The 25892-nt window shown below is 43.5% G+C and overlaps 2 protein-coding genes across 4 annotated transcripts; both read right to left on the minus strand.

Annotated features, from left to right (window-relative positions):
- Window positions 1-3703: 3703 nt before the first annotated feature.
- LOC118083248 (ankyrin repeat domain-containing protein 9-like) lies at window positions 3704-10830 on the minus strand. Its single transcript, XM_035111486.3, has one exon. The coding sequence runs from the start codon at window positions 8341-8343 to the stop codon at window positions 7453-7455; it is 891 nt and encodes a 296-aa protein (XP_034967377.1). The 5' UTR covers window positions 8344-10830; the 3' UTR covers window positions 3704-7452.
- A 1377-nt stretch (window positions 10831-12207) lies between these two features.
- On the minus strand, window positions 12208-21560 carry YPEL5 (yippee like 5). Of its 3 annotated transcripts, XM_060272959.2 has the most exons (4): window positions 21423-21560; window positions 17612-17780; window positions 15277-15437; window positions 12208-14310 (listed from the first exon to the last, which is right to left on the minus strand). In XM_060272959.2, the coding sequence occupies exons 3-4, from the start codon at window positions 15415-15417 to the stop codon at window positions 14086-14088; spliced, it is 366 nt and encodes a 121-aa protein (XP_060128942.1). In that variant the 5' UTR covers window positions 15418-15437; window positions 17612-17780; window positions 21423-21560; the 3' UTR covers window positions 12208-14085. The 3 variants fall into 3 exon arrangements, with proteins under 3 accessions (XP_060128942.1, XP_034967378.1, XP_088522739.1); XM_035111487.3 differs by lacking the exon at window positions 17612-17780; XM_088666613.1 differs by lacking the exons at window positions 17612-17780; window positions 21423-21560 and adding an exon at window positions 20878-21045.
- Window positions 21561-25892: the final 4332 nt, after the last annotated feature.

Here is a 25892-nt window from a genome sequence, read left to right on the forward strand (position 1 = left end):
ATCTGGTTGTATAGCTATGCCATACCTTGTGCAGCAGGCATGGTGCCTGTGTAGAAACCAGGCCTATGATTGCTAAAGAAGCAGGTGTAACCCTCATGGTATAACCACCCATTAATGCATGATATGCAGCAAAGATTCAGAAATAATGAGCCAGAATAGACCAGTGGTCTGACGTAAGAACGTAAGAAGCCTAAAGCGCCATCTAGTTTAGCATCCTGCTCTCACAGTGCCAGATACCCATGGCAAGCCCACAAGCAGATCCTGGGCATTGCAGCACTCTCTCCACCTGTGATATCCCGGAAGCTGTTATTCAGAGGCATATAGTGGAAAATAGCCATCATGGCTAGCAGCCATTTGGAAATGCCTTGGACCAATATTTCAGATTTTTGTCAAGCTGATGATGGCAGCATTATATACAATGCTGAGCTGAGCCAAATTTTCTCATCAGGCTTCCCCCCCCCCCCCATGTTTTAAAAAAATCTATGGCTTTTTTCTTTAACCCCCTAGGAAAAGGAGGCAGTTTTGCAGGCTTTCCTCCCAACATTTTCTATCATATTTGTGGTGGTCACCATCTCACCTCTAATCACCCCCTCCCTGCCAAAACACACACACACACACACACACTGGGTTCAAGGGGCATTGTTGATGGTGCCAAATGGTAGCTAGGCTGTCAACACAGCTGCTGCTGTTGTGACTTGCAGTGGTTGTGAAAGAAAGAAAGCGCTTGGGGGGGGGGAGAAGCTGTGCTACTGCCTCTGTGAAATGTGAGAAAAATTTGATGAAAAATTTGCCCTTCCCCTGCAGAAATTCAATTGGATTCCCTCCAGTTTCTGTGCTGGGGGGGTGGAGAATGTTGACAGGCTATTTTGTGTGCACAGCTCTAATAAAAAGTGACAGAGAATTACAGACTTGCAGCAAGTGACCTTTGGCTCATCCAGTCCAACCGACTGCTCCATGCAGGAGCTGCAATGCAGGATTCCTAGCAGATGGCTGGCCAGACTCTGCTTAAAGACCTTGAGGGGCAAGGGTTGGGTTAGCAATACTAACAGGCAGTGTTGCAAAACATTTACAGGTTGACTGGAAGTAGTAGATACTGAAAGCCTATCCCATGCCCTTGCAGTGGGAGAATGGGCAACTGTGCCACAGTAAGGAAATGCTAAGCTACTTCCCATGTGTTAATACAGGCTTGCCATACAACAGAAATATTCCTGACAAGTCCTGTTTTTTGGCTGAAAAAATGATGCCAGGGGTAATTTTTCCGAAGCAGAAAAAGCGCAAAGGAAAAAGCAGTGGAAACAGCTCCAAAAAGCTTAAAATCACTAATTTTCAGGGAGGCTTAAAACAAAAAAGGAGCTCAAAAATTTTGGGGTCTTCCTAAAAAAAAGCTCAATAGGAATTTTAGCTTTTGAAACATAGCAACCCTACTTAATAAGAACAAGTATATGTGCATTTGCAAAATATGCATTGCAGAGAACTGCAATTTAGTTTTTTAAAAGCTGAGCTCAGAGCCAGCTATGGTTTATAAAGTAGGCACTGTAGCTGTGCATTTAACAGCAGCATAATGTACAGGCACTAGTTTGCTGTCATGCTGCACTTAATAAGCTGCTATTAAACGCACAAAGCCCTCCTTCCTCTGCCCCCGATCAATTGGCAATCTCTGCACAATTCCTGAGTACCATTAAAACAAGTTACTGAGAGGTCTTTCTCAGGGATACAGGGTCGTTAGATACCCCATACTGGGTTGTGGTGATGGGTAGAGATTCAAATGGATTGTTACTGTTATTTTATGTTAGTTTCATCTCACAAGTAATAATGAATGGCCCCTTCCCTCCAAGTGTTCCTATTTTCCAGGGACAGTCCCAGATTTACATAACCTGACCTGGTTTCTGATTTGATCCTGGAATGTTCCAATTTTCCTTTAGGACATCCGTATTTTCACTGGAGAAATGTTGGAAGGTGTGGAGCTATGAGACCCCTAAACCAAGGAGATAAATAACCACCAACCTTTAGAAGACATTGGAAGGAAACCCTGTATAGGGAGGTTTTTTAATGTTTAAAGTTTTATTATGTTTTTATATATGTTGGAAGCTGCCCAGGGTGGCTGGGGCAACACAGTCAGATGGGCAGGATATAAATATTATAACTGAATATGACGTCCCTATTTTCATCGGAGAAATATTGGAGGGTTTCCAGAATATTCTAACCCTAAAGTTTTGGTGTTTCACTCTGGCCACTCTAGAAAGCAAACCCCTGCAAATTTTATCACCAATGATATCCTTGCCCAGTTCTGATGTAGCTTTTGCAGGCTGCTGACTTGTGCCTGAAAGCAAACAGTGGCCTCTATTCTGTAACTTTGCAATCTTCCATTCTCTTTCCGGTCGAAATAATAATAATAATAATAATAATAATAATAATAATAATAATATATTATTATTTATACCCTGCCCATCTGGCCGGGTCTCCCCAGCCACTCTGGGCGGCTTCCAACAGAAAAATAAAAAACAATAATCTATTAAACATTAAAAGCCTCCCTGAACAGGGCTGCCTTCAGATGTCTCCTAAAAGTCTGGTAGCTGTTTTCCTTTTTGACATCTGTTGGGAGGGTGTTCCACAGGGCAGGCGCCACCACCGAGAAGGCCCTCTGCCTGGTTCCCTGCAACTTGGCTTCTCGCAACGAGGGAACTGCCAGAAGGCCCTCGGTGCTGGCCCTCAGTGTACGGGCAGAATGATGGAGGTGGAGACGCTCCTTCAGTTATACTGGACCGAGGCCATTTAGGGCTTTAAAGGTCAACACCAACACTTTGAATTGTGCTCGGAAACATACTGGGAGCCAATGTAGATCAATGTAGACCGGTGTTATGTTTCATCTCGTCTCATCAATGGCCATCAGTGACCATGGATTTCATCCTGAACCTCCTTCAATTTCATCCTTGACCTTTAAATCTGTTTGATTTTATTTATTTTTTAAGGTTTGGTTCATTCGGGGAGATTTTATCCGATTGAAAACCCTATGCAGATATCTCCCTTGTGGGATTATTCCTAAATAGCGCTTACTTAAAGAGTGCAACCCTTGTTCCTGTCTTTGCTGACATCCAAATTAGAAGCTGCAGCTGCAACAGGAATGAAAAGAACACCAGACCCAGCCCCTTCTCCACAGATTCCAACAGCTGATGTCTCCTTGGCACAGGCTGGGGTACAATCCCAACAACCCCCTCTGTTGTTCTGTAGATCAGCCACAGTGGATAGCGGTTCCTTTGTTCTTAGCCTGACTTTGGAGGCTGTTGCAAAGATATGGTTAGACACACCTTCTTTGAGACTGGCTTTGTTGTTGTTGTTTAGTCGTTTAGTCGTGTCCGACTCTTCGTGACCCCATGGACCATAGCACGCCAGGCACTCCTGTCTTGCACTGCCTCCCGCAGTTTGGTCAAACTCATGTTCGTAGCTTCGAGAACACTGTCCAACCACCTTGTCCTCTGACGTCCCCTTCTCCTAGTGCCCTCAATCTTTCCCAACATCAGGGTCTTTTCCAAGGATTCTTCTCTTCTCATGAGGTGGCCAAAGTATTGGAGCCTCAGCTTCACGATCTGTCCTTCCAGGGAGCACTCAGGGCTGATTTCCTTAAGAATGGATAGGTTTGATCTTCTTGCAGTCCATGGGACTCTCAAGAGTCTCCTCCAGCACCATAATTCAAAAGCATCAATTCTTCGGCGATCAGCCTTCTTTATGGTCCAGCTCTCACTTCCATACATCACTACTGGGAAAACCATAGCTTTAACTATACGGATCTTTGTCGGCAAGGTGATGTCTCTGCTTTTTAAGATGCTGTCTAGGTTTGTCATTGCTTTTCTCCCAAGAAGCAGGCGTCTTTTAATTTCGTGACTGCTGTCACCATCTGCAGTGATCAAGGAGCCCAAGAAGGTAAAATCTCTCACTGCCTCCATTTCTTCCCCTTCTATTTGCCAGGAGGTGATGGGACCAGTGGCCATGATCTTGGTTTTTTTGATGTTGAGCTTCAGACCATATTTTGCGCTCTCCTCTTTCACCCTCATTAAAAGGTTCTTTAATTCCTCCTCGCTTTCTGCCATCAAGGCAGGCTTAGCAAGACTGGCTTAGCAAGCGTATAATACTACCCTAATCATTCTCCCTTCTGTAGGAAGGAAGGAACCTCTGAGCAGCGACAAGACTGCAAAGTGAATAGCCTTCACAGTTCAGGGAATTGCTCCCAAGTTTTGTCTGCTGCGGCTAATACAATATGGGACCGGGGGGGGGGGGGGGACGACGACGACACCAATTTAAAGGATGTGTCATTTTCCAATAGATTAAAAGATTAAAGAGGGTCCTGCATTCGAAATGTTTGCTCGGGTTTAGGGTGCATATAATATAAAGCAAGATAATTGCTAGTATTGCGTAGGGATATCTCAGATACATTTCCCCCTATCATTTTTCACCGAAATAAGATTTATTAGATTGCCTGCTGCAACATGGTTAGCTTTATCGATGTGGGCTTTATTTGCAATTTGATTATTTTAGCATTGCTTGATTCAAGTGTACACACATATGTGCATGTGCGTTTGTTGCCTAGTTCATTTAAAACATTCTTTACTCTGGCTGGCATTTAGTTGTGCTGTCTGTGTGTGTGGCTGGTTGGTTAGAAACTGGTTCTGTTTTGCTGTATCAGAAATGTACTGCAAAAGTTCCCTAGATGCCTCTCCTTTCTGTCCCCCCCCCATAGGTGGGGGAAGGCTAAGGCAATCCTGTGAACTTCAAAATGCTGAAGAGAGAGTCCTGAGGATTTAATCGTGGAAAGGAAGAGGGATGCTGAACTGTCTGTTTTTTGTTTGTTTGTTTTTTTTTAAGGAGCTCTTGTGCCCTTAACAGCTATATGGCAGAAGTTCAGCGGGCACAAATTCTCAGTTTGCTGCAGGATTATGTCACAGAGTTGGCGGGGGGCAGGTGCTGCAGGGCTCATGTCCTCTAGATGGGCTTCCCACAGGCATTTGGCTGGCTTTGAGAACAAAATGTTTGGCTAGATTGGGGCATTTGGTCTGATTTCAAACCCACTGGCTCTAATAGAACACATTGCTTGCATTTTGTTGCAGAGGTAAATTTCAGAGAAAGATTGAGATACTATCCTCAACATGCCTGGCGTATGCTAGGACATCAGCTCCTATGCATCGACTAGGCACAGCAAAGACCTGCTCATTTGTTCACAAGGATGAAATTGCACAACTGACTATTCTCTGTTTCAAATTCTGAGTCTTCTCAGGCATTTACATTAAAGGGACAGCTTCACATTGCCCATCATCATGGAATTTGGACCTATCTGTGAAAAACAGGTCAGCTTTATACATAGCAATGGTTATTATCAAGCCATGGTGCCTTAAGAAAAATGCTTTAGCCCCATTTCCAAAGTACATAGGATCCTACGAAGCTGCCAGGTGCTTAATCAGACCACTCGGTCCGTATAGCTCAGCACTGTACTCACAGACTGGCAGGGTCTGTCCAGAGTTTCAGAACTTGCTTCTAAGCCTGTTCAGTAGGAAGCAGCTCCCCTCGATTTCCATAAGAGTTGCTTCCCAGGAAACATGCTTAGGGCCAGGCTCTCACTCAGGACTGGCCCCACCATAAGGCAGAGTAAGACAGGTGCCTCTGGTAGTGGTGGGGAGCGGCAGCTACACAACCTACCCTGCAACCCCTAAGCCAGCCTGCTGCCTCCAAGTGCAGTGGAGGCTGCTCGCCTGGCACCTGTGTTGAGGTAAGGTTCATCTGCCAGTCTGCTTGGCTTTTCTTTGTGGAATTATGGGGTTGTGGGGGGGGGAGGGAGGGAGAGCATCTCGTTCTCCCATTTGCAGGAAACCATCAAGGCCCATCCCTGGCTATCAGTGTTCTTCTGGCCAGAGATGCCTTGCTGAAAACAGCATGCAGTCCAAAATCAGAGAAGCAAACATGTGTTGCCCATCTACAATGTGGGCATGTAGGGAACACAATCCTTTCTGGCAGAGGTAAAATGAACAAACAAACAAACAGAAAGCAAACAGGAAACAGAAACCATGCATCTGGAGCTACAGAGATTGTGCACCTTGAAGGAATACTGATGGGTCATTATTTAGGCAGGTTACATCAGCAGTCATGGTTGGGTGGGGGGATAAGTTGGGGTGGGTAGAAAGGCAGGAGCAGCCTGTCTACAGGCAAACAGGCCAAACTCTTTGGTTGATGATTGTGACCTTCATACATTCACTCACAAGGTCTCGTCCTTTAAGGTGGGCAGGGTCCCCTTTTCCTAAGTCAAAAGCCTTCACACTGGCTGGGACTGATGGGAGATGTAGCCCAAGACATCTGGAGGGCACTGGGTTGGTGAAGGCTACCAGCATTCTTTCTCAGCAACTGCAAGGATCGCACTGCATTTCTTGCAGAGAAGGGGGGCATCAGCTGTCTAATGTTACATTGCTTCTTGCAGAGAGAAAAAATACAAGCACCCACTGTAGGTCTCTAGCATTAAGGACCATGCCGTATCTTGTTTTGTAGGCATGCTCACTCTTGAAACTACAGTGACACTAGGAGAGGAATGGGGAGGGGAAGGATATGTGATGTGCTGTGGAAATTGGTCTTTCCCCTACCACTCAGCTTTGAAAAGGAATTCCATATATGCAGGTTTCATTGGGTCCTTTCCATCACACTACCAACCTACCTAGCTTTTGCTATAAAGGCTCAATGTTTTAAGGTGACACAACAGAATCCTGCAGCCAGAGGGACTCCTCGCCACTGCAGCAGCACTGAAGGCCAAGACATTTATGATAACAACTGCTGATTCATTATGCAGCTCTTGAGGAAACTTAAAAAGAATTCCTACTTTAACCCGCACCACACGCTCCCCTAACAGCACAGTGATCTGGTAGTAGGCTGCAATCCTGCATAGAGTTATGATACTTAAAACTCAGTGATGTTAACAGAAGTTAATGCATCAAGCAATGTACAGGATCTGAACCCTGGTCCATATAATGCCCTGTGAAAACAGTGCCTTTTAAATAATAACAACAATGCAAAACCTGGATAATTTTCATAAAATACAAATAATAAATCAGGAATGCTGCTACACTGATTTCAGTGAGCAAAATGTACATTCAGCTCAATGTAATATTTTCACATGCACGGAATGGGAGGGTTTTTTTAATCTGAAAAAAATAGATTTCATTTGACAATGTATTCCAAGGCTGGGATTTTCAGCGGCATCGAACAGTAGCCCAGGTTTCGATACCAATTCAGTAATAACTGGGCATCAAATCCCCCTAAGGCAGCAATCCTCCTGTGACTTACTTGAGAGTAGTCCTATTTAGCTCAAGTGGAAGTGCACTGGGGGTTTGGTTTGCAGCCTGAAGCACCTTTGAAAACCCCACCTGAACAAATCACACAATTTGAATGTGACAATTTTTTTTTTTTAAAAAAAGCATAACATCATGGAAAAACATTTACCATATTTTTTGTTGGGTGCTGCTTGCCAAAGCGAGGCAGGGGCTTTAATGCCTGAGGTATAGGAAGTTCCTGGATGCTTTTCGGGAAATGGGAGGGTGGGAGAGTCTGAAGGATGGTTTGCATAGCTTGCAGGTATAAAGATGCAGGCATGTTACCCACCAGGCTATTGAACCTGTCCTCCCCTAGCAGAACTGCCCAGGGCTCTGGGTGCTCCTGCAGCACCTTCCTCATCTTGAACCGGGGGCTGGGCATGAAGAGCAAGAGGTAATCGAGGCAGAGCTTTTTGGATGCCACGTTGACTTTGGAGTCCCACATCTGCTCCAGGATGACGTCCAGGGGTGTCAGTCCTTTGCTGTCCTCTATCCTGGGAGAGGCCCCATTCCCCAGGAGGATCAGGACTGTCTCTGACCTCAGGAGCTCGCAGGCGAGATGCAGAGGGGTCTTGCCATCTTCCAGGTGGAAGCAGCCGGTTCGGTTGATGTAGGAGTTCAGGCTGGGCAGCTTGTGGGAGATGCTGATGATCAGCCCCAGAATCTCTCTCCTGTCATAGGTGACAGCCATGGCCAAGTGAGGAGCAGAGGAAGGGCAATAGCAGAAATGTTCCCCGGGGACTTTGAGAGCCTCCTCCGGAAAATGAGACAGCAGGTACTGGGCATAAGGCAGGTGGTTGTGCACCACGGCATACAGCAGGGCTTCGGAAGGGGAATACGTCCTCAGGCTGGCATTTTCTTCCCAGTAGAAATACTCCATAGTCCTCATGTCTTCCAGCATCCAGACAGGTTTGTGATCTCTGACAGCTTGGTAAAACATATAGGATAAGAACTTGCAATGCCTGCTCTGGTCATCCTGTAAGCTGGCCTGGTTACTGGCCATGTCTCAGACGTCCCAATGGTGAACAAGTCCTTTTGTGCCAAAAAGAAAAGGGGGGGTGGGCTCCACCTGCAAGTGAAGGCTGGTGTTCAGTTTAAATGCAGATTCCAGAGGCTGCTACAACCTTCAGACTGTCATTGCAGCAGCCTGGACTGCACTAGCCGGAATGCATAGCTCTTTCTCTGACGGGCTGTTCATCTCCACCCATTCATTGTTTTCCCTTTCTCACTGCGGCTGGTTTTGTTGAGGTAAGCAGAATCTCGCCAGCTCGGTTAACCATTGCCATACAAGCACACAGTAAATGCAGTCGGTTCTCTGTTCGGCGCAGGTTAATGGAATACAGATAGCTGTGATTTAACAGCCGAAGAGAGAGCTATTTGCAGGGGACTATAATTAGCTTTGCAAAAGGAGCAATTTTCTGCCTGCAGTCGGGGCCCAATCAAAGCTACAATAACTATTGCAACAGAGTGTGTGTGCATCCTGGTGTTTATGTGCTCCTAGAACTGTAGGAGCATGCGTGTGTGATGTCACTTATATGCATTCTCCATGCAGATGCAGTCCCTCAATGGATTAATCTAGTATAGTTATTTTATATATTAAAAAGTATAAACCATATTCATGAAAAGTATCAGTGTGGTTTACAACAGTTATGCATAAAACCATGCAACAAAAAACAAAAATGTTGAAATCAGAAATCAGCTATTATGGAAATGTGTATTCTTAATTTCCTGCATAAACCTGACAGTTTTCAGCAGGCATTTAAAAATTAAAACAGAATGTGCCTGCTAAATATTTAATGAAAGAGTAATCCACAAAACCGGGCTGACAACACCAAAGGCTCAGTTGATTGCTGCTGTCAAATGAACCTCGCCAGTTTGGAGGACGGCCAACAACACTCCTGCAGATGATCTCAGGGATCCAGCCGGGATATGAAGCTTCAGGTGGTTCCCAAGGCAGCTTGGACCTAAGTTGTTCAGGGCTTTGTAAATTAATACAAGGACCTTGAATCTGGCTTGCTAGCAGATTGACAGCCTGTACAGATTTTCAAAAAAATAAATGGTGGCACAAGTTGTCAGCCCGGGGCCCACATCATATGGAAACTTACACCTCAATTTCATTTATCTAACAAATTCATATACCAGTACTACTTGATTTTAGCAAAACTTCTAATGGATTATAAGAAATATTAAAATTATCAATACAAACAGCTTTTTAGAAAGTTAAAATTACAGTAACCCTCAGCACACTGCAGAGTATGGAAAGATGGAATAGAATATCCTTCTGCCAGACAAGCAGAGACGTTTGCACCACTGGAACAATCAGAAGATTGACATACTGAATTCCTCCCATTAAGCGCAAAACATAAATTCCTACTTTGCAATGAACCTCTGGAGGAAACTCTAGTCCAGGTATCCCCAAACTTCAGCCCTCCAGATGTTTTGGACTACAATTCCCATCTTCCCTGACCACTGGTCCTGTTAGCTAGGGATCATGGGAGTTGTAGGCCAAAACATCTGGAGGGCTGCAGTTTGGGGATGCCTGCTCTAGCATTTCCTTAAAATCTCTTAGAAGTATTAATCACTTCTGCATCTTTTAGCAGAAATGTCTGCATATCAATTGCACTCAGTCTGGGAATTAGTTTTGAGATTTTGACTTTTAAGACAATTTAGAATACAAAATTACACACCAGCATCCACGAAATTATCTACCTAATTAGCACTGCCTGCCATTCATTTGCTTCTGTCCTCACTTTTTACACCTCCCCCTCCCAAACCACCTGTATACATACCTCTAACTCAGGATAACACTCCATGCACCTGACAAAGTTGACTGTGGTCTATAAAAGCTTCCAGATGACCTATTTATTAAGCATTGATCCTGGATTGTTTAGATGACTCTGGCTATTTGATGAGCATTCATCCCGATTTGTTTGAAGAAGGCAAGATGACATTGGATCAAAACAAGTGCTATCCCAGTGGATTTTCCAATCATTTTCCTTATTGCAAACAGTTCATTCTTTGGGGGAAAGTAGGGTTTGCCATGCAAATCCTCCCAATCAGCTATAACTGCACAACCTAAAATTGTGGGTATATGTTTTTCACCAAAAATAGCAGCTGTGAGATGCCATTAGACTTCCTTTTCTGCAAGACTAACAGGAATACTACTCTGGAAACCCTCAAGATTGTTATTTACAGTTATTTTTCAGTACAGATCCAAAGGAAGCATCCCACTGCTGTCTTGTCTAAGCATGCAGAGAAATATGGCACTGCATCTTACTGCAAAGTGCTGAAGCTGTTCCAAAATGTTGGCATGGAGTATTTCCTCTAATGAGCTATTACATACAGGCCTGAGGAGAACAGAAATCCATTAAGTGGATTTTCTCTACTTTAGCTGTGCGGTTCAGAAACGAATCAGCTTTCCAAGCCCTAATGTATGCCACATCCAAGGGCTCCTTCCTTTTATTAGCATTATTTTCAATCTTCCCTAAGTGGACATAACAATTCAGTCAAATCTTTTTTAAAAACAAAAAAACATCTGGTTGATTTGGCAGAAGCTGTTGTTTTTCCAGCTATCCCTGCACTATCTCACTCTTGGATTGGGGGTTCCAGCTGATATTTTGTGTTCCCAAACATTTATTTGCTGGGTAAGATGTTTATCCCTGTTGGGCTCTTGTATTCTGGCCCGGAGCAAATGTACTGCTTCCCCATTGCTACATTATAAAGCCAAAGGGATGGGTTTTCCTGTATCCCAAAACAGGACAGCCTCGAGTACCAATCAGCTAGTGTTGTGGCTTGCACCCCTGGATGTATTAGATGGGTTATGCTCTGGAAAACTTTGCAGCAGACCCACAATGACTCTGTCTCTCCCCACCAAACCTCCAGAGTATATGATGGAAACAGGAACAATAGATGCTGCAATCCACTCAAGGCACAGCTAGGTCTCGTTTATATTTTACAGTATATGGTTTTACATTATTATACATGTGGCAAACCACTGTGAGGGGGCGGGATATTGCATTTTGAATAGTGATTGAGATACTTATGAAACAAATAAATAAAAGTTAAAAGTAATGGCCACCACCTTGGATGGCATTAAGAGGATTAGGAAAAACTCATGGCGTATAAGGCTATCAGTGGCTACTGGCAACAACAGCTATGTTCTCCAAGCTGGAGGCAGCATACCTCAGAATACCAGTTGCTGGGAATCGCAAGAGGGAGATTATAATATCATTTATTGAGGTATTTATGGTTGTTGAATATGGTTCTAGAAAGCTATGGCAATCTGAAGTAAGAAATTTTATTATAAGGAACCAAATTGCCAGAGAACAGCTGATCATCCTACAGCATCAGATCATAGCTGCCAAGTTATCCCTTTTTAAAAGGGATTTTCCCTTATGCTGAATAGGCTTCCTCGCGAGAAAAGGGAAAACTTGGCAGCTATGCATCAGATTCTGAGGAGGAGTGGAAGGTGGACAACTTTAACAGATGCGTGTTTGTAGTCAAATAGGTATGTACTGTCTAAATAGAAATGAATCTGCTATGCACCCTAGTCCATTGAAAACAGCAAGTCATGTTGCTTTACCTACTTGTAATGACACACCCTTTAAAAACAAAAGAATTTTTGCTGTGGTAGCCCACACCTGAGAAGGAAGGTTTTATTTTGGCCTGGAGAGACCAAAAAGAGACTCCATTACAGGGAGCCAGGCAGACTGTTCCAACCAGGCAGTGTTGCAATATACAACAGTTATCTCCTTCCACTGTAAATCTGCCATTCCTTCCTTACATTTGTATATTTAAAACAAGCAACAACAACAACAAAAGTCTCAAGAAGTGTTCTTGCCAGTGAAGCATAGAGCTGGAGACCATGCAGGACAAAACATACTTTATTGTACTGCAACATCAAAAATACATGTAGAGTACATCATGGACTGCCAATCACAAGTTGCCAGTTAAGTTACTAAAATAATCGGGAACTACTGAAGTCAATAGTAAAGTTTACTCATCTGAGGCACAAGTACACTATTGTTTAAGTATCCTGATTTGACTTAGCTCCAGTACACAAATCTACATGTTGCCCCTCTAAGTTGCATATTAGAGATACTTATCAAGCTAAGAGGGGTGCCCAAACTACAGCTCAATGGCCAGAATGCCACATGTGGAGTGCAAGATACAAATCCTCATCCAGTCTGCAAGTTATATATGGGAGGCATGGCTCATGGAACAGTATTCCTAAAGGCACTTGCAAAGGCAACCCCTCGCCCCAGCCTGTGCAAGTGTGGTTAGGACCGAGGACCACTGATCCTCCAAATATATGGATGCTTTATTTGCATTCCTTGCTCAGTGGCAGAACTTAACAGGTGCTATCTGATTGCTGAGGATCAATTACAGTAAGGCAAATACCTTGTCTAGGAAATAACTGGTACTGACAAGGAGAGTACAAAATTGTGATTAATATTTTTAAGATGCAGGTCTTGGAATTCCAAGAAATTTAGCTTGGCAGGCCATGCTGGCAGCAACATTTGGGCACCCCTGAGTAAAGAGTCTACAGAAGGGTTTTTGGGGTGAGCAAGATCCAGTATTGCAAAACAAGTAACTGCTACAGGAAGCACCAGATAACATGTGACCAAGTACAGCCAGATGAACTTCTGCTGGTGAAACCAGTAAAGGTACAGCACCACAATGGAAAGATGCAACTAAGAGTAAGAGCTTTGATATCAGAAGCAGCAGTTGAAGACAAGTTGTTAGCCATTTAAACAGATTTAGATCAGATGCCTAGTAGTATGCATGGCTGTACATGCTGGCATGCCCTTCTTCCTTATAGTTAGGTTTCTAATGCAAAGCTATGGATAAAAAAGGAGGGGAATTCTAAGATTAGGAGTTGCAACTTTTCTATTTAAAGAAATCAGCCAAGAAACAAACAAACAAACAAACAAACAAACAAAAAATGCTGCAGCAACTGCTCAAGTCCCACCATCACTACCTACATAGTTCTGAAGCAACACAAGACTGGACAGCCATTTGTCTATATAATTGTGTAAGTTACATCAGGAAACTGAGAAGACAAGCAGTTTTGCCCTGTTAAAAAAAAGTCAACACCAGCCCTATGGTGGAAGGGGTGCTTAGATAAATGAGGAATGAGAAAAAAAATTGGGTTACAAAAAAAAATAAGGTACAGACAAGCACAGGCTCTGTACTACCAATGAACCCCAACAAGAATATGAATCAACGGCCAGCACAAACTGGACTAAACACTGAACCTTTAGCACTCATCATAAATTCGGACCTTTTAAGCCAGTAGATCAGGTGAAAAGTCTGGCTAAAATCGAATTAAAACGAAGGACAAAAAAATTGAAATAAATTAAAAGATTGCTACACTTAAAATTTTCCTTTTGATGTAACAGGTTTTACAAACTAAAATCCAACTGTATTCTCTCAAATGAAAGAAATATTCCAAATTGCTTTCAGAGGATTTGTAACTTCAAATGCTTACATATCTGAGACTTTAAGAGAAAAAGCAAAGTTACAGCATCCATTCAACATTCCCTATGAACTGAAAGGGATAAAAAAGGAGAAAGAAATAAAGGAAAGTTCCGTCTGAAATTCTCTCACAATCTTTCCCATTCTCTGGTTCATGAATCCAACGCTGATGCTAAGGTGACAGTGTATGTAAGTTGATTTTTTGTTGTTGGTTTTTCTCTTTTTAAAGTTTCAACAGAGAAAGCCTGGAGACAACTGAGATGTTCATTCATGAGTTATCAGATGGAACATGCTCCTCAAACCCCTCACTCTCTCGGACTAGAGCTCTTTCCAAGATAACACGGCCCTCCTTATACCGCTGGCTGTCTTCAGTGGCAAATTCATAGATCCAGCCTAGCTTGCTGTTGCAGTTCTTGCAGCTCACATCACGAACCATGTGGCGTCCAGTGAGCATGACCCGATCCTGGACTTCACTGTACTGCAGATTTACTACCTGTGGCAGATAAAAGGGATAGAAAGAATTTAAGATGTAGTTAGTCTACAGAGCCTTCATCTCTAACTGCAGGGACACATTAACAGTAATGACCTTCATGGAGCACTCTGGCTGCATCCAGACCAGTACACCTGCTGCCAAAGCTGACAGTGCCAGGTTTTAAAACTGCCCCAGCCTAATACAGCAAACCACGGATTTTGGGGAAATTTGAAAGGAGCTCTACAAAGAAAAAAAGTAGACAACACTCAGTATATTATATTAATTAATTAATTTAATACAGTTGCCTAGTGTTTTATAATGAACTATGGCTTATAGGCCTCTGAAAATCCCTCTCACCAGTTGGTTCCCTATAAATGTGGCTTTGATTTTCAGATGATGATAGAGCAGGGGTCAGCAAACTTTTTTGGCAGGGGGCCGGTCCACTGTCCCTCAGACCTTGTGGGGGGCCAGACTATATTTTGAAAAAATATATGAACTAATTCCTCTGCCCCACAAATAACCCAGAGATGCTTTTTAAATAAAGGACATATTCTACTCATGTAAAAACACCAGACAGGCCCCACAAATAACCCAGAGATGCATTTTAAATAAAAATACACATTTTACTCATGTAAAAACATGACCGTCCGCGGGCCTGATTTAGAAGGTGATTGGGCCACATCCGGCCCCCGGGCCTTAGTTTGGGGACTCCTGTGATAGAGTATTTCACAAGTTGGCTTTGCTTACTTTCTTGTTTCCAGTGCTTCACCATTTATTACTTTCCCATTTCAAATCTGGAACTGAGGGCTGACTTTATTCCAGAAAAGTCCAGCTACACATTTTGTTAACCACTTAGCATGCAGTCTACCACCTCAGTCACTGTTAACATCACATTGTTCTCCAGCGTGCAATTCTGTTTCACCATAACAGGCACGGCAGGAACAGAGTGTGGTGGCACTTAAGGAGTTGCAGGTCTCTTTAACTAACCTTGTTAAATAGGAAGGCTCGACCAGTAGCCCCTGTGAAACGAGTAGATATGAGTTCTGAGCGGTTGGTCAAGATTGTGTCACAATTTGCACAGGAAAACAGGCGAGTACCACCAATATGATCCAAGAAAATCCGGCCCATTTTTAAAGAATGCTACAGCCCTAAAAGAAGAGAGAAAGATCAAAGCTGAAAATGTCACCAACTTATGTCATAGCACCTTTGAAAAAAGCTTGGGATGGAATACATGTTTTTATGTTAGAGATTTCCAGTAAGAGCTGTTGAGTAAATATCCAGCAGCGCTACATTTAGAATACAGAATCTGTGTATTCTCCTCTACACACACACACACACACACGCACACACACCCCTGATAGAATAGCAGTGGGGAGCAAAATCAATTTTGTGCAGCAGCCCCTTATCCCAGCTAATCCTCTGCTGAAACTTGCAGCAACCAAAATTGCTTTGCTTTGACAAGGAGTCAGAATATTGTCACATGTGACTGGCTATAGCCAAGGAAGAAATGGGACCAAAGGGCTTCTCCATTATCTCTGTTGAGAGGCCTGCAACTTTTGGCCCCTCCTTGCCTTAAACCATTTGCATTCTAGTTTATCATTTCAAGAACTCTAAGAACTAATGTCCATTTGCTTTTTCTTCTTCCCTTTCAATCCTTTTTCCTTCTTGCCTTTTAGATTGTAAGCCTGAGGACAGAGGACTATTTTATTACTGAACTTTGCAAGCTACTCTGGGAACCTTTTTAACTGAAGAGCAGGGTAAAAATTCTTTAAATATCTAGTTTGCCCCATAGGTTCTGTGCCAAGTACAGCAAACAGAGATGCTGAAAGAAGACTATGGATGGGCCCAAGGAGAAAGAGTAGCTGGGAAAAGGGCTATGTCTTAATGATATAGAACAGGCATCCCCAAACTGCAGCCCTCCAGATGTTTTGGCCTACAGCTCCCATGATCCCTAGCTAACATGACCAGTGGTCGGGGAAAGTGGGAATTGTAGTCCAAAAAATCTGAAGGGCCAAAGTTTGGGGATGCCTGATATAGAACATGTCTGCATGCAAAGTCCCAAGTTTAATTCCTGGTATCAAGTTGTCAAGGACTAGTTGGATGCAGAGGAATGGTGGGAGGAACCAGCTGAATCTGCTCCTGCGTATGACTAACACTGGATATGATCCATTATCCTGCAGCTTAAGAAGCTCAAGTATACCATGAAAAATACTCTTAAGAACAGAAGCTGTCACAGGTGAAACTCAGAAAATTAGAATATCGTCGAAAAGTGCAGTTATTTCAGTAATGCAACTTAAAAGGTGAAACCAATATATGAGATAGATGCATGACATGCAAAGCAACATTATATCAAGCCTTTATTTGTTGTAAGTGTAATTATTTGTCATGAGGCGGGTCAATTATAAATGGAATGTAATTAATTAAATGTAATAGCGATGTTTATTTTTATTTTTTATTGTAACTATTTGTTTTATTACTGTGGAATTTCCAAAAGAAAGCATTTGTAAAAATTCAAAGAAAAATAAAAAATAATAAGTTGCATTACTGAAATAAATGCACTTTTCGACGATATTCTAATTTTCTGAGTTTCAACTGTACATTAGGGAAGTCAAATATTCCCAGTGCTGTCCTAGTTCAATAATAATAATAATAATAATAATAATAATATTTTATACCCTGCCCATGTGGCTGGGTTTCCCCAACCACTCTGGGCGGGTCCCAACTGAATATTAGAAACACAATACAGCATTAATCATTAAAAACCACCCTAAACAGGGCTGCCTTCAGATGTCTTCTAAAAAGGGTTTATCAATTTTTTAAAAAACCAAGCCTGAAAGTTTATGAGAAACTAGTTAATAAGCAAGAATTTATGTGAAAGCAAACTTGTCTGACCAACATATCAACTATAGCCAGGGATGGGGTACCTATAAACTTATAACCTTACATCCTGAATGGATATTATAAAACAACAAATACGTCTAATGGCTCACAACAAAAACCCATCAAAACCCACCCAGTAGAAGTGATTGGGGGGGGGGCAATAAAAGAAAAGAGAGAACACTAGAGAGAAGAGAAATCCAAATGCACTGTGACTTTCCTTTTGTTTTATATTGTCACTTCTGTTCTTGTGTGAGCTATATGTAGGATTTGGATAAACAACCTATTATTAAAATGAACTATTCGAGCACAAAGATCTGAGTATTCATGTTAGGGACTCAATTTAGAAAATAATAGCCTTAGGACAACCAATCATTAAACTTTTCAACATTCTCTTCCTTTTATATAGATCCTTTTTTCCATGAATTAAAAAGGGTTAAAGTACTTAAGTTATTCTTGAAACTGGTGCCACCACTCATTCTAACTGGTGTAGTGGTTAAGAGCGGTAGACTCATAATCTGGTGAATAGGGTTCGCGTCTCCGCTCCTCCACATGCAGCTGCTGGGTGACCTTGGGCTAGTCACACTTCTCTGAAGTCTCTCAGCCTCACTCACCTCACAGAGTGTTTGTTGTGGGGGAGGAAGGGAAAGGAGATAGTTAGCCGCTTTGAGACTCCTTTTGGTAGTGATAAAGCAAGATATCAAATCCAAACTCTTCTACTTCTTCTTTACTGCCATAAGGTAATTCCTACCACTACTTGAATAGGTTTAAACATTGACTACATGTAATTATTGTGCTCAATTGAAAGGCTAGTTTACAGCCTATCCCCCCATGCTGATAGTTATATTATAAATCTGGCACCACTTTCAAATGAGCTGGTGCAAAGTTTAAAGGCACATAACTTATTCAGATTAGAAAGCAAAGATCTAAACATGCTAGAAGGCAAATCTAGGTAAAGGAACCTTAGGTAACAATGCTGGGAAATACCTCTCTGCTCTGCCCAAGATCCTGGGAAGCCACAGACAGTCAGAGAAGACATTAGATGGCTAGAAAATGCAGCAAGCCTAATTAAGGCATTTTTCCATTCAAGAAGCCTAATGCATTGTCCCAGAACATTAGAGAATCCAAACCCAGCCATCTTACTAATGGCAAAGGCACTCCCCTGAATAGAACAATCAAGTGTTCAAAATTACCCTGGTGCATTTTGAACCTGGCTATCGACCTCTTGCAACCAAGTGAAGATACCTGGGTGCCACGGTGGCGCATGACAATCTTCACCATCTGGAGGTACCGTACATGCCTGGGGATCATTGGATCTGGACTGTTTTCACACACCAATACCCCCAAAATGGCAACTAGACATTCCATTTTGGTGACTGTAACCTTAGTTTAAGGAGCCATTTGGCATCTAGCTAATATATCTGAATTTCTAACACTGAAAACAATCTAATACTGCTACCCACCCTTCTATGGCCATTTTTAGGAGTCCAGAGTACTGGTGTAGTAAGTTACTTAACTATTGCTTGGAAGTTTGAGAACATCCACTACAATAACCTGGCTTCTGTTACTCTGCCTTCTCTACCCATTGTCACTAAAACTCCCCAAACGCAGGTGTATATGAAGGAGATTCAAAATAATTTTTTAACATCATGATTCATATTTCACTCCTTCCACTACCTCACGACATACCTGTCTTTGATTCTCTGTAAGGTGAATCAAAATTAAGTGCTTCAAACACTTTACTATTACTTAACTTTATATGATGCTTTCAGTATGTTTGCAAAATGTTCAGTAAACTGAACAACATGAGGTATACTCTGTTTGAGCCAGCCACTGATTTCAGTGAGATGTTGAGTACTAAATGTTATCAACACTACACCCTAAATTAATATTTTAAGTAACTGGTAGGTAGCCGTGTTATAATAATAATAATAATAATAATAATAATAATAATAATAATAATAATATATTATTTATACCCCGCCCATCTGGCTGGGTTTCCCCAGCCACTCTGGGCGGCTCTGGGTGTTGGTCTGACGTAGTCGAAACAAAATTAAAAAATTCCTTCCAGCAGCACCTTAGAGACCAACTAAGTTTGTCATTGTTGTTTAGTCGTTTAGTCGTGTCCGACTCTTCATGACCCCATGGACCAGAGTACGCCAGGCACTCCTGTCTTCCACTGCCTCCCGCAGTTTGGTCAAGTTTGTCATAGGTATGAGCTTTCGTGTGCATGCACACTTCTTCAGATACACTTCAATTTTTTAAATTTGAGCTCAATGTAATATATATAAAATATAGCCCCTAAATATCCATAATTATGGTGAGCCTTAAGACATTTTAGAAGGTGATACATCACCAGGAAGGGGAGTTAGGATCTGAAAAAGAATGAAATCACTCTTCAACGGTTAAATAAAAAAATTCCACCCCTTATACAGAATGCAGAATTCATTAGTCATATACAACCATACTTGGGGATAAAGAACTAAAACATTAGAAGGGAAGGGAAGCAGAGCCTGTTCCACTCTGATAGTGTTTTAATCACTTGGGCAGCTGCTCTATTTGGTAGACAGAGCAGTAATAGCAGCAGCAGCACCCTCACTGCAGCAGGATCCTCCTCTCTCAACAGCCACTGCAGAGCACCGCAAGAGGAGTGTGTTTCTGCCGCCTCCCCCAGAAGACCCAGAACATACAGTCCTGCTCTTATTATCCAAAACAGTAATTACACACAAAGGTGGTGGAGGAAGGGAGCGCACCCTGATTCTGGTCACATGGCCTACAGCATCCAATCAGCAAAGGTTCTGCCCATGTCTGGTTTGAGAATGAGACTTTCCCAGAAGCACAGGCGATTTGACAACAAATAAGAGGAAACAGCTGACAAAGGAGACCTGTGGGCCCCAAGTCACTGGTACCACACAGTCAGAAAAGCAAATCAACAGTCTCCTCCCTCACAAAAAATCTTCCTATCAACACTCTGCTCTGGGAAATACTGATCTCATGCATTTGTAAATTATGGGAAGAGCGCTGAGGCTGCTTACAGGATTATAAATCAAGGAAGTGACCATACTAATCCAAAATTAGAGCATTTGGAACAACGAAGTGACGGGGGCACTAATAATTCTGAGCAGGTGTCCTCCTGGAATTGAAAAGCAAGGTGGCATTCCATATCTGTTTAAGGCAAAAAAAGGTATTGGCCCTGGCCTGTTTTGAATCACAGAATAATGTAGCCAGGGTAGGGGAAAGAAGCAAACCAGGAAAAGACCGGAAGTAGAGCCTGACCTGTTTTCCAACATATGTAATTTACAGTTGTTAAGTTTGTGAAGCTGCAGTAATTGATCTATTTGTGAACATCTCAAACAGACTCAGCCGTCCAGACCACGAAAAGCAGCTTCCCAAGAAGGTAAAGAAAGGGGTGGGGAGAAGAAAACAAAGAAAGCAGACTTTTTAACACGACAAAGAACTTGCTAGTCATGCAACAGCTACGTAAGCCACTACAAGACAATAACAGCAGCGGAACAAGGCCCCCAATAAAATCGGCAAGCCTTCAAAGCGCGACAGGACCCGTCACTGTTTTTCGTTGATGTTAGAGATCCATTGGTGGCGGGAGGAAAAGAGAGAGAGAGAGAGAGAGAGAGAGAGAGAGAGAGAGAGAGAGAGAGAGAGAGAGAGAGAGAGAGAGAGAGAGAGAGAGAGAGAGAGAGAAAAAGAGCTTACAGTTTCTACCCGGCTGAGGCTGCACAAAGGGCGTTGTGTTGTTGTCGTTGTTGTTGCGGCCGACGTCGCCTTTTGCGCTCTCGGGGAGGGACAGGGCTAGCGGAGGAGGAGGAGGCTGGGCCGCCCAAGCTCCAGCAGGAGGGCTTGTTATTGCGCTCGAGGATGTGGAGGAGGATGGGGTGGGGGCGCCCGCCGCGGGATGATGCAAAGGGACGGGGGGGGGGAAGGCGAGGGCGTTATTGTGACAACGCGAAGGAGGGGTCTGGTTTTGGGGGGAGGGGAGGCTGTTATTGTTTATTCCTCAAGCGAAGAAAGGAGGAGGAAAAAACGGGGGGGAGCGTTTTGCGCGTGGGTTAAGAAAACACGCAGGAAAACACCACACCAACACGCACAAGGAGCTGGCGACCCCTCTTCGCCGAGGCAGCGGGTGGGGGGGAGACGGGAGGGGGGCAGCCAGGCAGCCCCCACCTCCTCAGCGACCCGCCTCCCCGACCTCCTCCTTCTCCCCCCCCCCCAGCGAGCCCGCCGCGAGCAACAGCCGTTACCTGCGGGCGGACGCAGCGACTGACTGGCCACGCGACGGCCTCAACCAACTGACCGACCGAGGGGGGGGTGGCGTCTCCTTCCCCTGCCGCTGCTTAAACAGCGCCGGCCTCTCTCTCTTTCTCTTTCTCAACTCAGCTGGCTAGGTGAGACTCACTCTCCGGCCCTTCTCCTCCTCCCCCGCCCCCGGCTCCGCCTCTTCCCCGCTCGAAGCCACGCCCCATCCCAACGGCGCCTCGCCTCCGCCGCCATGCTGGCTGGTGGCCACGCCCCTCCTGGCACGTGCCGCGCCTCCCCGCTCTCCTCCTTGCCGCGGCGCACGGACGCCAATGTGGGGCGGGGCGCAAAGCGGGAGAGGGGCGGGGCCTCCTTAAAGAGGCAGGCGCCGAGAAGCTTAATGCCTTTATTTGGTCTCTGTTGGCGACGCGTAACAGGCCGCCGGCGCTTTAATGTGGCTTGGTTTGGGGTGATTGGTTTTGCTTTTGCTGATCCCAGGTACTGGTCATTTATTTGCCTCAGAATCTTGACTTAAGTGTAACCTGATAATAGCAGCGCTTGGCTCAGACTCCGCCTTGGAAATGGGTCTTTAAAGCTGCCTTTATGGCTGCGATCACCACCAGCTTCATTTTTGTATTTTTTGTGCTCTGAAGGCCAAAAAATGGCAAACCAATCCTGTGTAAACTACTGTAAAGTGATGCAAGGAGGTGCAAATATATATATCTTAATTTCACATATAGTCATGGGCAAGGCCAGTGCTATTATTATAAGGGCACAGACCTTAAAAAGAAACAGCACTGACCTTTGGTGGACACCATAGCTGCCAAGTTTTCCCTTTTCTCGCGAGGAAGCCTATTCAGCATAAGGGAAAATCCCTTTAAAAAAGGGATAACTTGGCAGCTATGGTGGACACAGTTTTATACAGATTAGCTTTTGCTATACCTTACAAATTCCTGATAATGTTTTACTTTTACTGTATATTCTGAACACAGTTGTTGTTTAGTCGTTTAGTCATGTCCGACTCTTCGTGACCCCATGGACCAGAGCACGCCAGGCACTCCTGTCTTCCACTGCCTCCCGCAATTTGGTCAAACTCATGTTTGTAGCTTCGAAGTATTGGAGCCTCAGCTTCACAATCTGTCCTTCCAGTGAGCACTCAGGGCTGATTTCCTTAAGAATGGATAGGTTTGATCTTCAGAATGGATAGGTTTGATAGGTTTGATACTGTACGCAGTACAGTATCTCAAAGCTCAAACTTGTTTTTTAAAGAATGCATACACTCAGCAATGCTGCAAAAGAGACTAGTTGTCTTGGCAACAAGATCCATTGGACATGCCCAAGCATCAGGACTTTTAAGAGACTTGAATTTTAACATCACATCTCAGGCGATCCTTCCACCCTGTGGATCGCCCTCCCATCAGATGTCGAAGAGATAAATATCTACCTGACATTCAGAAGACATTTGAAGGCAGCCCTGTTCAGGGAAGTTTTTAATCTGTGACATGTTAATGTATTTTAAATGTTTCTCGGAAGCCGCCCAGAGTGGCTGGGGAAACCCAGCCGGATGGGCGGGGTGCAAATAATAAATTATTATTATTATTATTCAGAATGATTTGTGTGCTAAAGCATTTTCTTTTGTATTTGAGAAGGATTGTTACTTATTCTTGTGATTTAAAATAAACGTAGCAGCTTCAACTTTTGTGTTTTTCAAGTTTTATACAAGACATCTCTTTTCAAAAGCTGAAGTTAACCATTTTTACCTTGGTTTCTTTCTGTCTCCCTGCTGCCTGTTGCTGGGTGCTCTGCAGCGCCCTCTGGTGTCACATTTTAATAATGCATTAAGAACCCCTGAGTTTTGGGTGCAGGGGCACCAATAATTTCTGGAATTAGTAGAATACTGTAATTATTCAAGCTTTGGTTAAAACAGTGCCAAACACTGTTGGGTTAAGTTTAGGACAATCCTTTATTGGGGGGCCTGCATACCCACCCAGGGCAATTTTTACCTCTTAAAGCAAATTTCCGGGCGGCTTGGGCTCGGTGGCGGTGTCCGGCCGGGGGCGAGTGGGTGATCACACCCAAAAAGCTATTGTGCAAAAAAAGCCAAAGTTAGCCCACCTTGACATAGCTGACTGGGGATAATAAGCCATTAAGAAACAAAGGCTGACATGACCAGTCATTAACCCATCAATAGAAACCATCAACAAGGTGGGAGATTGTTGGATTACTACTCCTATCATTCCTGCCCATTGGCCATTCAGGCTGGGTCTGATGCTAATTATAGTCCAAAAACATCTGCAGATGTTGTCCACCTCTTGTTTATGCTGTTAAAAAATCTTGGATACCACAAGACTCGTGGGTCCTTAAAGTGTATTATTGATTCTTTAGTACCAATGTTTCACTGTTTTGGCTCTGGAACTGATTTTTCAAAGTGGTGGAAGTATATTTTGATGCACCAGGGTTGTTTATTTTGAACTTATTCAGCTTTGTTACAAATGCAGTATATTTTTATGCTTGCATTTTGTTTGCCCCCTTGGGTCAACTCAGCTCAGAAAGGTAGCTTATAAATGTTTAAATAAATACATGTGAATAAACAGATTCACTTTTTTTTAATGTTATTTTGTGTTCTTACCTCCATTGGAAACTCACTTAGCAAAAACTTTCCTGGGTGTCCCATTGTTATCTTGATTGTCTGGAACATTGCTATAAACCTTGAGAGGTTGTCCTATTAACTTCCTGTGACTGCCAGAGAATGTAAGTGGCTGAAGCTACCTTGTAATTAATTAACTGATATGGATGAACCCATGTTATTGTGCCTCCTATTATACATAGATATGTGCTGTATTGTTCCTAGAGTGGTAGACAGATGGAGGCAAGAGCTATACTAGAGATTGTGCCTTTGATCAGCAAAATAAGGTACAAAAGCCAGAGGTACCTCTGCCCTACCCTTGGACAGTTTCCACACATATTGATGAAAAGTAGGCTTGGTTTTTTTTTTTTTAAAGAAAGCGGCTGATTTGGCAGGAAGAGTACTGAGTGAGAGCACCTTCACAATGGGAGGAGATAATTAGGTCCTTATTCATAAGCAATATTCTTCCATTCCTGTCAGCAGGACTCTAAGGCTACTCACAGAACTGCCCTGAAAAAGCTAATTAATCTTCCTGCGTCTTCCTTTTCCAGAAATAGTCCAATGCTGCTTATCACAATGGTTGAAAAAAAATGCTGTGAGACTAAATACCTTACTATGGCCCTTGTTCACAGTACAGTGGTACCTCGGGTTACAAATGCTTCAGGCTACAAACTCCGCTAACCCAGAAATAGTACCTCTGGTTAAGAACTTTACCTCAGGATGAGAACAGAAATCGTGCTGCGGCGGTGCAGCAGAAAGCCCCATGAGCTAAAGTGGTACCTGTGTTCCTTCAGAAGTCATTGGACAGCAAGTCCTATGATCCCTGCCTACTGGCCATGCCTACAGAAGGGCAAAAGTTCCACATGAGTGCAAGGGCACCAATTGGATTCCACCCATTGGGGGTAGGTCATTCCAATGAACTTCTCTCTCTCCCTCTCCCTCCCTCCCTCTCTCTCTCCCTCTCCCTCCCTCCCTCTCTCTCTCTCCCCCCTGCCTTCATAATTGAGCCAGCCCAAGACATTTTGCTGTCTGAGATTGAGCAAGTTAATTTGGCACTGGATGCATAGAATCCCACAATCACCTCCCAGGCTGTAGTAATAACAGAAATAGTAGTAGTAATAGCTACTAACAATTTGTTGCCTGTTTATGACACTCCAGATCTTACTGCCTGAGGTAGCAGCCTCACTCTGCCTAACAGGTGGGCCGGTCCATCCACTATCCCTCAGCCGGGGCTTTTGTGTCTTTGAATGGGTGCACATGAAACAGATATTTAACAGGCAAAACTTTCAAGAAGCATAGCTGCCAAGTTTTCCCTTTTCTCACGAGGAAGCCTATTCAGCATAAGGGAATTTCCCTTAAAAAAAAGGGATAACTTGGCAGCTATGAAGAAGCTCCAGTCATGACTGTTCATTGGGCATAAAGCCATTCTTCTAAGAAAGTTGTAAGAGAAAGGAACAGCAATTCAGCCCCAAATATGACAAATGCTTCCTCTCAGATGAACTGCTGCTGTTGATAGTACATCTTAGTCATGCACCACAAAATCTGTTGATATGATACATAGGCAGAAGACATGACTAGTAACGTCTTAGTCACTACTACAGTACCTGCCAGCTCACATTTTGCATTTTGATATGCGAGGCTGTCCCCACAGTCAGTTCAGCACATACCATCACCGTAGCAAGGTTGCCAGGTTATGGGCAGATGAGATGTTGGGAGGACTTCCTGTGGTCAAAGACAGCTAATTAAAGACAGGAAACAATCATTGCATCAAGAAGGATCTGAATAAAAAAATGTTTTGTCCACGAGATACCCTTTCAGTGGAACAAAAATAATGTGGAAGTATAGCTTC

This window comes from Zootoca vivipara, chromosome 3 (genome assembly GCF_965207765.1).
Source record: "Zootoca vivipara chromosome 3, rZooViv2.hap1.1, whole genome shotgun sequence".
NCBI classification, from domain to species: domain Eukaryota; kingdom Metazoa; phylum Chordata; class Lepidosauria; order Squamata; family Lacertidae; genus Zootoca; species Zootoca vivipara.

Bases quoted from the DNA above. Each gene is read 5' to 3' on its own strand.
- LOC118083248 (XM_035111486.3), bottom strand. From the start codon at position 8,343: ATGGCCAGTAACCAGGCCAGCTTACAGGATGACCAGAGCAGGCATTGC.
- YPEL5 (XM_035111487.3), bottom strand. From the start codon at position 15,417: ATGGGCCGGATTTTCTTGGATCATATTGGTGGTACTCGCCTGTTTTCC. The intron at 14,311-15,276 runs GTTAGTTAAAGA...TATCTGCCACAG, and splicing joins GAGCCTTCCTATTTAACAAG to GTAGTAAATCTGCAGTACAG.